Consider the following 13,127-nt stretch of genomic DNA (forward strand, 5'->3'; position numbering starts at 1 on the left):
TACAATTTTTTTTTTTTAAAAGGGAGTTTCACTCTGCCACCCAGGCTGGAGTGCAGTGACATTATCTCGGCTCACTGCAACCTCTGCCCCCGAGTTCAAGTGATTCTCCTGCCTCAGCCTCCCAAGTAGTTGGGATTACAGGTTCCTGCCACCGCGCCTGGCTAGTTTTTGTATTTTTAGTAGAGACAGGGTTTCACCATCTTGGCCAGGCTTGTCTTGAACTCCTAACCTCGTGATCCACCTGACTCAGCCTCCCAAAGTGCTGGGATTACAGGCGTGAACCACTGCGCCCGGTGTGGATTACAATTATCAAATGACAAGATTTCTGTTTTCACCTGTGCAATTGTGGGTATGTGGCGGGGAAAGGGGTCGTTTTTTTGACAGAGAGTCCTACATGCCACTTGACCCTGCTCTCTAAAAACATAGTTTCCAGCCAGTCTGGGCTGCTCCCCCGTGCAGTTCTCAGGCTGGTGATCGAGAAGGCAGGTGCAGCACTCAGCTGCCAGGAGTGAGGGCTGCCAGAAACAAGAGTCACAGAGATGTGCAACAGCCGTGAGCAAGCTTTACTGCTTATTTCATACAGGATGGGGAGCCACACCCACTTCCTCAGACATCACACCCATGCTGAAGTCCAAAAACATCAGCCCTCTCGTCTTTCCACTCACAAGTCCCCATCCCCTGCAAGCCCCAGGGAACTGAAAGTGTGCCGGCAGCCGCCAGTGTGACGAATCCACAGCCTTAAAGCCCACCTGCCTCACTGCCACCCTTCCATGTAGCTTGGCCTCATCCTTGACCTCTGTCCCCCACCTTGAGGAAACTCGAGGACTTCTTCCCAGGCAACTGCTCCAGGACACACTGCAGTTGGGGGTGTCTCCCCTTATCCCTTCCAGGTGGGGACCATCTCTAAGACTTGTTTCCAGATGCCATCAGCATCTCCTCTCCTACCTTTTCTCTCTTCTCAGGGCGAGTTCCTCACTGACTCCCAGGTGCTGCCCAACTAAAGCACCTGGGCCTGTCATCTATGGGGCCTCTAGCAATGGCTCCTTGTGTTCTTCCACTCCACCCTCCAATCTCCTGTGGCTGCGGAAGCCAGGGTACCTGTGGGAGGAGATGGCTCTTGGCAAGCAGTGCAGGGGTCTAAGTTCCAGAGATGACCACACCACATCACCCCAAATTCCCACCATTGCTCCCACTGCTTCAAGTCTGACTCCAAACCAACTACCTATGCAGTCATTTCTCCCTCCCCTCACAGGGCAATACTGACCCTGAGGAGTCGTCTCAGTCAGTGCAAGAGGCCTCGTCAGGCTCCTTCTGGGTGTCTGTTGTCACCTGAAACCCTCCAGGGAACAGATTCCGGGCCCTCTGGGTTCCCCACTGTTGTCTGGGGCTGGAGGCCGGACTGGAGCCTGGTGACAAAGGCCATCAACTGGGCGTTCCTTGATGCCCAGTGTCCATCAGGCTCTGTCCCCTGCAGGCCCCACCCTCCTCACCATCACTTGACCAGGATGGCTTCTCCTCATCAGGCGAGGGTGGCTGTGAGGGGCTGGAGTAGGGCCTGGACAGGACGGAGGCTGCAGCCTCGCCCCACGGCTCCTGCTGCTGCTGCTGGTGAAGCTGCATGGACAGGAGAAGGAATGAGGGCCGCCCCCAAGGAGGGCAGGGCCAAGCGCCTGGACTAGAAGCAGAGGGCTTTTCAGCCTCCTCCTGCGACTCTGCTAGACCCTTCCGTAGACTCTACCCCGCCTCAGTCTCCATGTTATTCACCAGCCTTCTCCCCACATTTCTCCAGGCACTGCTCTACTCACCTGGTGCAGGTAGATGGCATGGAGACTCATCTCGGCAGAAGCAAGTTCTGGGAGCTGGGCCAGCTTCTGGCCCCCAGTGCCTCCTGGGGACACAGAGCTGGAACACAGCATGAAGCAGGTCAAAAGACATTACCTCCTCCCGCCACACCCCAGAGGGCTCCCCTTCTGAATTCCCCCAACAGTGCCCCAGCTCCCCGCTCCTAGAGGATCAGCCCAGCCCCCACACCCCTGCAACTCAGTCTCCACTCTTTACCTGGGGTCCTGGGCAATGCGGGAAATGGAGGCAAGGAGGCTGGCTGTGGCTGCAGCTGGACAGGGGGCTGTCGGGCTCAGATCCCTCGGAGGCAGGAGAGGGTGCATGAAGAGGTTGGCCAGGAAGGCCTCAGGCTAGGTGTGAGAGGAGAGGGAAAGCCAAAGAGGGAGTCAGAAGAGAGGACAGAAAGGGAGTGGGGAGGAAGGGGAGGCCTAAAGAAGGCAGGAGAGCAGGCTGGGGGTGGGGGCCAGTGAGGCAGGTTACTACCTAAGGTGAGGCTAGAGGGGAAGGGTTTGGAGAGGAGTTGTGGAGGTGAGGGCAGAAGGGGAGGCCAGGCTTTCACTCACCAGGGGTGAGGTGCAATTGCTGAGCACCCCCGGGGTGGGGGGGCTGCGAGCCGAGGTGGCACCCCAGGCAGCTGCATCTTGTTGTACTCGGCCCCAGAGGTGCCCAAGAAACTTAGAGCTGTGCCCTGGGGGGCGCCAGAGCGGATGCGCCAGGGAGAACCGCATCAAAGAAAGCTCAGTCTTGCCATCCTCCGCACGCTGAGACAGCGAGGCCTCAGTCTGTCCCGCCGAGAGCCACTGGGAGCAAGGACAGTCTTTCAGGTGCTAAGAACACTGAGCCTTATGGGGCCAGGTGAGACAGGAAACACTGCCCCATCTTCCATGTGAAGGAAACAGACCACAATGGGGACTTGTTCACCCTCACCCAAAAATACAACAGCGGAGCAGAACCTGGGTCTAGACCCAGCTCGGGGATAGGGCTGAGCCTCAGTGCTTTGCCCAGGGTGATCCTGACAGCCTTGGTCCAGGCACCAGTCCTTACTCAGCCCCACCCATGGGCCAAGCCCATTCCTCGTCCCCGGGTGGTCTTTGCTCTCATTTACTGACGTTACTATGTGCCAGCAACTCCATTATGGGCTATACAGACATTATCTGTGTCATCACAAGCCTGGCCTTGGCTGTGCTCTGGAGGGCACATTGCCATTGTCGCCATCTGACAGATGAGGGCACAAGGGCACAGGGAAGGGAAGTGACTTGCTCAACGGCACAGGTAGCAAGCAATGGCGCCAGGGCTGGAACCCAGGTCTGCTCCGAGAGGCAAGCAAACGCCCACCCAGCCCAACCCCCCAGGGCCAGGGAACAGCTCTGACCTGAGGGTGGCCGTGGCGCTTCACATCCATAAGGGCAAAGGAACAGATGTCCCCAACCCCAGCCACATCCACAGTGAAGTGATGAAAAAAGTCGATAATCTCCAGGGCACGAGGGCGGAACCAGAAAAGCAGAAATAGCGGGGTGAGGAGCGGGGACAGGAGCTCCTCTAGGAGGGAGACCTGGGGAAGCAGCGGTGAGGCTGAGCAGGGGTCGCTGAGGGGCCCACGCACGTTATCAGGACCAAGCAGCCCTCAGCGACCCTCGCCAGGGCAAGAAGCCTCCCCACCCAGTCACTCCCTAGACTTCTGGGGTAGCCCGTTTGTCCAATGCCCTCTGCGCAGACAGACCCCACAACTTCCTCCTCAGCCGTCGCGCCCACCCTCACCGCTCGGTACTGCAGCAGCTGCGCCATCTGCCGGTACGCGCGGTCCCTGCCACCGGGGCCAGGCTCCTCCGGGAGGTAGTGCATGTGGGCCAGGGCGGTCTGCAGTAGAAGCTGCGGCGCACGACCCTGGCACTGCTCTTCCGGAATGAAAGACCTGAAAGGCGGGATCCGTGCGGGGAAGGGGCTTGCGGTTAGGAGGACGCGCAGTGGGATGCAGGGCTGGAGGGCCCCAGTGGTGGGAGAGGTAAGCGGGGGAACCTCCCATGGCCCCAAATCAGAGAAACCCACACACACCACCTCCCCGGGCATCTGCCGTCGCACCTGGCCACGGTGGCGGTGACCCCGAGAGCGGTCATGGCGGTGAGCACGTGCTCCACGGCCAGCACGTCCTCGTCGTAGACGGTGAGCACAAGCAGCGCGGCGAAGAGTGCACCCGCGAAGAAAACGATCTGGCGGGCCAGCAGCGCGCGCAGGGGCGCGGGGGGCGCAGCGGTGCGCAGGAAGGCTGCGGCGGGGCGGTAGGCGCGCGCCAGGCGCGCGCGCAGCTCGTGCGGCAGCTCGTTGAAGTGGCGCAGCTGCAAGCGCGCCAGGCGGGACCAGCCGCGCGCCCCAAGCGCGCCGGGCTCGCGCCGCAGCAGCTCCACGTGGCTATAGAAGGCGTGTAGCACCTGCCAGGCCAGCACCAGTGGACTCAACGCCAGGTTCAGGGCGGCCAGCAGCAGCACTGTGCGCCCCCAGCGCGCTGCCAGGGCGCCCCGCTGGTCGCTGCGCTTGTAGGCGTGCGGCAACTCCCAGCCCCCGCGGAAGAGCGAGAAGGGACCGCGGAAGAGCAGCAGGTCGACATTGAGCGCCAGGCCGCGGCTGAGGAAAGCGGCACTGCCTCCCCAGGGTAGCGGGCAGCGGGCCGGCAGCAGGCCCTTGTTGGCCAGCGCCACCTGGTAGTTGGTGTAGCGCAGTATGCGGTGGTGGACGTCCAGCTCCGTCAGGGGCCGCGGCTGCACGCACAGGCCCCCGCTCTGCTGCAGCGCCAAGAGGCGGGACTGCACCTCTGCCCAGGGAACCGAGCTCAGCTCCTCCTGAAACAGGCACTGATGAGAGCCAGCGACCCCCATTCCTCTACACAGTGATGCTCAAGCTCCACACCCCTAAGTGTGTGGCCTGAAAACCCGCAAACTGAGTTTGTGAGCACAAACTCGCCAGGGCCAAGCTACATGCCTCATCGTCCCCCTCTCCCACCTTTCCCTTTCTGCCCTCCCTTAACCCTGTCACTAAAAAGGGCACACCCTACTTCCTTCATCCTCTTCTAAACTGCCCTGTTCCTCATCATCCCTGCCATTCATGTGGCCAGTAGTCATGTCTTCCCTGGCGACGCCTCCGGGTGTTGGACCTAGCTTCTCAGCTCCTTAAAGGGCCTAAGGCCCCGCCAGTTGTACACACAAAACAGAATGGCTGGCCGGGGGCGGTGCTCACACCTGTAATCCCAGCACTTTAGGAACTTGAGGCAGGCAGATCGCCTGAGCTTAGGAGCTCGAGACCAGCCTGGGCAACATGGTGAGACACTGTCTCTACTAAAAATACCCAAAAAAGCAGGGTGTGGTGGTGTGCACCTGTGGTCCCAGCTACTGGGGATCAGAGGCTGCAGTGAGCTGATATGGCAGCACTGCACTCCAGCCTGGGTGACAGACCCAGACCTTGTCTCAAAAGAAACAAAACAAAAAAACAAAAAACCAGAAAGTCCAGCAGTTCATGGGAGAACCTCTCCTTCCCGTTTCCGGTGCACCCACCAACTCTGGAACAGAATCCTCCCCACCTTCTGCCTGGGCATGCTTTATACTCCCAGTCCCACCTAACTCCGCGCCATTTTCAGCTCTGTCACCAGAAGCCTTCCCAGGACCTGGGCTATGTCCATGTCTGGCAGTGGGGCACTGTCAGATCTCATTTGGAGGCTGCAAACCTCACTTCAGCCCAGTTTCACTCAGCTTTCCCAGTCCAGGTTAGTCAAGTCCCCCAGGCTGGCCTCTCCAGTCCATCCCAGTGTCTTCCCTTCCCTTCCCTTCCCCTGGAAGGAACAGGGGAGAAGGGGAAAGAAGGGAAGAAGAGAACGAGACGGGTGAGCAGTCTCCTGCCAGAGCCGATCTGAGGTCCAGCTTCCGCTCTCACCACCTCTACTTCCCTGGCCTCCTCCCTCCCCCCGGCTCAGGGGCCTTCTAAGACCTCTCCCCTTGCTGCATATAAAGGCTATGCAGAGGGCTCCGGACCTCCCAGGGGAGCAAGGGAAGCAAGCTGCAGAAGGCTACCTTCGAGCTGTGCCTCAAAGAAAGAACTTAGATACAGAGGAGGGAGGAGCAAACTCAAGATAGCGAGGAAACAAAGGGCAGAGCATAAGCAGAGGACAGTGACAGGCCAATGCAGTGGTTTCCTGCAATGGTGGGGGGATGGCTTTGACGGCTCTGTTTTAGGCTGGCGGGGTCCATCTCCCTGCTGCAGCCTCCAAAAGCTCATGGCTTTTCCCCACCTTCCTGCACTGGGGCTTGGACTGTGCTCCCCTCCCCTCCTGTCCTGCCCTTCCAAGCCCAACCCAAATGTCTCTAGCTCTGAAAAGTCACATGACCGTCCTTTCTCTAAGCAATGTTTTTAGCACAAACATGTAACTATATGTCATCTTATATGAGCCATCTAAATAAACTAAACTCCCTTAGGGTAAGGGCCGTGCTCTCTAAGTGGTGGTAGCCCCCTCCTGACATTATTCTGGGCTTAGAGCAGGTGTCAATAAGGCGTCATTCTTTCTGCCCTCTTTCCAGTTGGCCCTTCTATCTGTACAGTCCCACTTCTTCCCCTCTCCTCTGTCCACCCTCTCATGGCACCCTCCGCACAGACACAGCCACCCAGCTCACCGGGGGGATGTGCAGGGCCTCCCTGTAAAACACCTGGATGTCCCAGTAGCTGAAGAGGTTGCAGACTGAGCGAAGCAGTTGGACCAGCCAGAAGCCCGCAGCCAGGACCAGGAGGAGGACGAGCAGCGGGCTGGAGCGGATCCTGTATGGGGTTGGGTGGGCAGTGAGGGAGAAAGGTGGGCACCTGAGAAACAGGCAGACCAGACTTCGGGAGCGAGGAAAAACTGTCACGAGGAGGGGGATCCAGCTAGACCAGCAGCTCTCAAAGTAGGGCCTGGGGCGGGGGCAGGGAGCTGAAGTGGCCCTCACAAGTGTGTCAAACTTCTTCCAAATAATACTAATGCTTTCTGATGTTTTCATTCTTGTTCTCTGAGTATGCAGTGGAGTTTTCCAGAGGCTACAAGACACGTGAACATGTCACATCGCACTGACAACTGATGAAATGTGTGCTCGTGCACTTTTTTTTTTTTTTTTTTTTTTGAGATGGAGTCTTGCTCTGTCGCCCAGGCTGGAGTGCAGTGGCACAATCTCAGCTCACTGCAACCTCCGCCTCCCGGATTCAAGTGATTCTCCTGTCTCAGCCTCCAGGGTAGCTGGGACTACAGATGACCGCCACCACGCCTGGCTAATCTTTGTATATTTTAGTAGAGACAGGGTTTTACCATGTTGGCCAGGATGGTCTCTATCTCCTGACCTTGTGATCTGCCCGCCTCGGCCTCCCAAAGTGCTGGGATTACAGGCATGAGCCACCGCGCCTGGCCGCACTCTTACATTTTAAAGTTGTTCTCAGCTATGATTTCCTTCTTTTTCTCCTTTTTATTGAAACAAGGTCTCTGTCTGTTACCCAGGCTGTAGTGCAGCAGTAGAATCATAGCTCCTATCTCCCTGCCAAATAACTGCCCAGGTCTGGTACAGTTATTTGGTTGGTTGGCAAAGAGAACATTGCAATCCATGCATTCAAGGAGGAAGGTTGGGAAGGCAACAATGAAAATGAATCGTCTGCTGGGAGGAGGAGGGTGTAAGGATGCTGCAGTGATCAGACAGTCACTGTCTTAGCCTCCTGACTAGGCTTAGCTCGGACTGCAGGTACGCACCACCAAGCCCAGCTAATTTTTATTTTTTATAGAGATGGTGTCTCACTTTGTTGCTCAGGCTGGTCTCAAACTCCTGGCTTCAAGCAATCCTCCTGCCTCAGCCTCCCAAAGTGCTGGGATTACAGGTGTAAACCACTGTGCCTGGCCTAATTTTAATTTTTTATAAGGTAAATTGTAGATAGATACGACTCCCATAAACAAAAGCTCTTTAGGGTTCTCAACCAATTTTAACTGTATTAAGATATACTTAATACACTTTAATTAAGATACACTTAATAGGCCGGGCACAGCGGCTCACGCCTGCAATCCCAGCACTTCGGGAGGCCAAAGTGGGTGGATCACCCGAAGCCAGGAGTTCCAGACCAGCCTGGCCAACATGGTGAAATCCTGTCTCTACTTTAGAAAATACACGTGGTGGTGCACACCTGTTATCCCAGTTACTGGGGAGGCTGAGGCAGGAGAATCGCTTGAACCCAGGAGATGGAGGTTGCAGTGAGCCTAGACCTCACCATTGCACTCCAGCCTGAGCAACAAGAGTGAAACTCTGTCTAAAAAAAAAAAAAAGATACACATAATACACCTTAAGTACAACTTAATACAACTTAAGTACAACTTAATACACTTAAGTACAACTTAAAGTGTATTAAGTGTATTTTTGGTCCTAAGACCAAAAGCTTTGAGAACTGCTGATCTAGATCACCGGACAAAGTGGGGCTCCTGTCTACTCCTCTATCCACTTCCCATGCTTCACCCCAGGGTCCCACCAGGTTCTCACTCACCTCTCAGCACACTGGGCTGAGGGTAGGATGGCATCTGACAAGGTCACTTTGCTGTGGAATGGCCCAGGTCTTGTACGGTTACTTGGTGGGTTGGCAAAGAGAACATTGTAATCCACACATCGAAGGAGGAAGGTTGTGAAGGTGACAATGAAAATGAATTGTCTGCCAGAAGGAAGGGGGATGCCAGGATGCTGCAGTGATCAGGGACAGCCAGGTGGGCTCCTGCCCCGGCCCCCAGAGCAGCCCATGGTTATCCTCCCCCACCCTGCCCCTGCTGAGCCCCTGGGCTGCTTGGGAAAGTGTGGGATGGAAGCAACTGGTACAATTAAGGAAGCAAAATGACACGAGGAACCCATGGGCCCAGGGGACCAAGTTCCGGGCCCGGGCTAAGCGTCTTACCCCAACTGGAAGACATCCTCCAGCAGGATGCAGGCAAAGCCATTCCGCTGGTGGTAGCTGTAGATGTGGACGCATGTCAAGGAACAAGCCTGGGGCACGGGGGGGCCTCTCCTGAGGACGCCTCCCCTCAGCCCCAACACATCGCCCACCCACGACACCCTCATGGAGTCTCCCTGCCAAGAAGAGTGCCAGCTCCAAGGGGACCTTCCCATGCCACCTCTGCAGGCCTAGCACAAAGGATATCTTGGTGAAGAAGCTGTCCAGGTTCTGGATGTGATGCCAGGAGCCTGGGCACAGAGGGGAGAGTGTCAGCCCCTGGTATGTGATCAATTCTCCATGTTCTCAACCCACTGCCAGAGGCCCAGCCTGCGATAAGTACTGGAGCTCCCAGGCACCACTAACCTGCTCCCACCCCCACCCCCACCCACACACATACCGCAGAGCCCTTCAGGGACATGAAGCAGGGGTTGCTGCTCCTCCCCGTGGATGGGTGAGTCTTGGGACCCCTCAGGGTCACAGTCCTCCAGCCGCTCATAATCCTGTTCAGGGATCAAAGGGCCTACCCGCAGCCCAGGACAGTCCTGGGGGCACTGGTGTGAGGGAGGGGGAGTTGCCGAGGCCAGGGGTGGGGTAGAGTGGGATCCCCAGGAGGCAGATGCAGAGGCAGGTGTCATTGCAGGTTGAGCCTGTGTTGGGGGGGTGGCTGGGGTGGGGAGAGCACTGTGGCAAGGCTGAGCCCCTGTCCCCTGTAGCACTGAGCAAGGGGGCCTTGGGGTGGGAGGGGAAAATGAGGAGGGGGAGCTTCTTGTATGAGGGGCAGGGGACAGAGAGAAGATGGAGATCCTCCCTCCCCCAGGTCCCCGGCATGGAGGAGGAGGAGGAGGTGGCAGTGGCATGGGGAGCAGGGGCACTGATCCAGGCCCCAGGTCTCCCCACCGCCCCAGCCGCCCTCTTCTCCCCCCCCAGCCTATTTGGCTCACCATCAGGCCACAGCTTCTCCAGAAAGGTTGGAAGGATGGGAGCTGTTGCTGCTTCCACAAAGGTCTGTGACGCTGAGCTGGGACTTCAACAGGAACAATGACAACAACAATACTAGGTGACTCAGCCTAGGCAGGCCTCAGGCGTCCCAGCTCTCAGTCACCTGTCTCATCACTCACACCCCTTCCAGGGCAACCTGAGGCCAAATCCCTCAGGACCTGAGAGGGGCATCAGTTTAAGAGTGAGGGGCTAAAGAGCACATTGAGATGAGAAGATTCCTATTATCTCCATCTTCCGATCTTGAATGAATGAAAGATAAAAACAGCAGCAGCCAAAATGACAAAAGCAAAAAGCAAAGTCGTGTTAGAACCAGGTGTGGTGGTATGTGCTTGTGTTCCCAGCTACTCAGGAGACTGAAGTGGGAGGATGGCTTGGTGCAGGTTACACTGGAACAGTATGGGTTACAGTGAGCTAAATCTAGCCACTGCACTCCCACCTGGGAAAGAGCCTGCCCCCCCACTCCCCCCCAAAAAATATCCTATTAAAAGATTGTAGCTGGGCGCAGTGCCTCACACTTGTAATCAATCTCAGCACTTTGGGAAGCCGAGGAAAGAGGATTGTTTGAGGCCAGGAGCTCGAGACCAGCCTGGGGAACAGAATGAGAAGACTCCATCTCTACAACAAATCTTAGGGCCAAGATGTTAACTATTTTGTTTCTTAAGAGTGTACCTCCCCCACTTCCCTCCACACACACACTACAGTGATCAGCAGGGAAATGTTTTGTGACTAAAATAGAAAAGAAGTAAAGGGGCCAGGCATGTTGGCTTACACCTGTAATCCTAGCACTTTGGGAGGCCCAGGCGAGAGGATCACTTGAGGCCAGGAGTTTGAGACCAGCCTGAGCAACTTAGGGAGCCACCATCTGTACAAAAACTAAAAAACAAAATAATTTTTTTCTTTTTGAGACACAGTCTCACTCTGTCACCCAGGCTGGAGTACAGTGGCACAATCTCGGCTCACTGCAACCTCCGCCTCCCAGGTTCAAGTGATTCTTCTGCCTCAGCCTCCTGAGTAGCGGGGACTACAGGTGTGCGCCACCACGCACAGCTGATTTTTTGTATTTTTAGTAGAGATGGGGTTTCACCATTTTGGCCAGGCTGGCCTTGAACTCCTGACCTCGTGATACACCCACCTTGGCCTCCCAAAGTGCTGGTATTACAGGCATAAGCCACTGTGCCTGGTCAAAAATAATTTTTTTTTTTTTTTTTTTGAAGAATAAGAAGGCCGGGCGCGGTGGCTCAAGCCTGTAATCCCAGCACTTTGGGAGGCCGAGACGGGCAGATCACGAGGTCAGGAGATCAAGACCATCCTGGCTAACACGGTGAAACCCCGTCTCTACTAAAAAAATACAAAAAATTAGCCGGGCGAGGTGGTGGGCGCCTGTAGTCCCAGCTACTCGGGAGGCTGAAGCAGGAGAATGGCATAAACCCGGGAGGCAGAGCTTGCAGTGAGCTGAGATCCGGCCACTGCACTCTAGCCTGGGCGACAGAGCGAGACTCCGTCTCAAAAAAAAAAAAAAAAAAAAAAAGAATAAGAAAAGGCTGCATGTTTTATTGGTCTGAGGGGCTAAGGAAGGGAAGAGGGGAGCCTGCCTTTGCAGTCAAGTTGGGGAAAACTAAGAAAAGGAGGTGAAGAAAGGAAAGGCAGCTGTCTTGGATTTGAGAGTTGGTTTGGAGAGCTTAGAGTAGAAAATTGGGGTTCTCTGAAAGTTCCATTCTGTTTCCATCCTTTTAATTTTGAACTGTGACATTATCTCAAGTCTGGATCCAACTTCTGTGACCCCCTGAAAAGCATCAGGGCTGAATCAGAAGGGAGGACAGCTGTTGAGTCTGGGACTTGGAAGGATAATTTGGGTACCAGGGAGGAGCTGAACTGAGTTCCTTGTTGTCACCTTAACAAGGAGGAGGAGACCCAGGCAGCTGGTCTGGTGGCTTGCCCAACGCCATTCTTGAGGCCCTGAATCATCAGGTTTCCTTCTAAAGCCCATTACTGTGATGCTGACTCAGCCACCAGGTGTCAAGATCTCTAGGGCTTAGGCCCAAGGGCTGATGTTGGGACCAGTACCCCTGAAATGGAGAGACGGACACCGTGCTTCTCAGATTGTTCACTGGAGGCAATCATGGACTTACCCACAAAACTTGAGTCCAGATGTGCCTGCTTTTCTCCTTCTGTGTGGGGTATTGTAGTAGTAGCTCAGGTCTCGCATGCCTTTATACCTGAGCACAAGGCAGAGCTATGAAAACAAGACCCTGTCCTTCTAGAGGTAGCAAAATGGAATCCCATATTGCAGAGGGGCCAGGAAATTCCCATAATCTTTCTGAGACATCTGTCAAGGTGGGTTATGTGGGGTGTTGTCTAGTCGCTCCCCCACCTCACTCACCCAGTGTCACTCAGTATAATGGCTATTCCACCATAGTCACAATAGGACCCCTCCCTATACACCTGGAGCTCCCCAGCTCAACCCCAAACTAATCCTGGGAGACTGTCCTACCTAGTTTCACCCTGAATTCATTCTCATTGACAGCCCCCTACCACCACCCCCAATTCAAGTCGATTTATTATAAAGGGCACTTTTCCTGGCCAAGCATTTGGAAGGGAAGAGGACAGATAAATAAAACAGAGCCAGTACCCAACAAGAAGCGGCAGCCCAGTGGGGAGACAGATACGCAAACAAATAATTACAGAGAAGAAATGAGTGGTGCAAACTCTGGTAAGAGCCTGAGGCAAGTCATTCTGACCCGGGTGAGGAAGGCATCTGCGAGGCAGAGAGATCTGAGGCCGCCCCTTGATAAGTTACAAGACCTCCATACCAGTAGTTCTCAATAGCTGAGGCGTAGGACAAGAGTGTCAGAATCACCGGGGACGTGACAGATGTCCCAGCAGTTCTGACGCGCCTAGGAGAGCGGGGTGGGTGGCAGGGTATATGTACGTGTTTTGAAAAAACTCCCAGTCGATTTTTGTTCATTCCTCCCCCAAAGCCCGTTCTACACGCCCTCGAGATGACTGGACATCTAGAGATCCTCGAGCCTTGGGAAAATGGCCCGAGGTCGGCGGCTGACGCGTTACCATGGATACTCCATAGCGTGGAGGGCTGGACGGCGCACACCCTTTAGACGTCACTCGGAGCCCACTGGCGCACCGAGCAAAAGGCAGGCCCACTTCCTACTCGGCTCCGCCCAGAGCAGGGGGTCGGGCGGGTAGGCGAATCTCTCCAATCACAGTTCCGAAAAGAGGGGGTTGACAACGTACCCTCCAGTCACAGCTTGAAACGAGATTGATGTGTCTTTTCACCAATCACCGCCAAGGCGCGAGGGGATTGTCGG

The 13,127-nt window shown here is 55.6% G+C and overlaps 1 protein-coding gene across 1 annotated transcript; it reads right to left on the reverse strand.

Moving 5' to 3' along the window:
* Positions 1-542: 542 nt before the first annotated feature.
* On the reverse strand, positions 543-12,996 carry ATG9B (autophagy related 9B). The gene is made up of 17 exons (XM_077997752.1): positions 12,871-12,996; positions 12,615-12,698; positions 11,934-12,020; positions 9,203-9,829; positions 9,010-9,053; positions 8,767-8,831; positions 8,368-8,529; positions 6,495-6,636; positions 3,922-4,676; positions 3,601-3,754; positions 3,215-3,394; positions 2,406-2,642; positions 2,059-2,192; positions 1,806-1,902; positions 1,491-1,614; positions 1,265-1,406; positions 543-1,098 (listed from the first exon to the last, which is right to left on the reverse strand). The coding sequence occupies exons 4-16, from the start codon at positions 9,747-9,749 to the stop codon at positions 1,279-1,281; spliced, it is 2,769 nt and encodes a 922-aa protein (XP_077853878.1). The 5' UTR covers positions 9,750-9,829; positions 11,934-12,020; positions 12,615-12,698; positions 12,871-12,996; the 3' UTR covers positions 543-1,098; positions 1,265-1,278.
* Positions 12,997-13,127: the final 131 nt, after the last annotated feature.

Source organism: Macaca mulatta, chromosome 3, assembly GCF_049350105.2.
Source record: "Macaca mulatta isolate MMU2019108-1 chromosome 3, T2T-MMU8v2.0, whole genome shotgun sequence".
Classification (NCBI taxonomy): Eukaryota; Metazoa; Chordata; class Mammalia; order Primates; family Cercopithecidae; genus Macaca; species Macaca mulatta.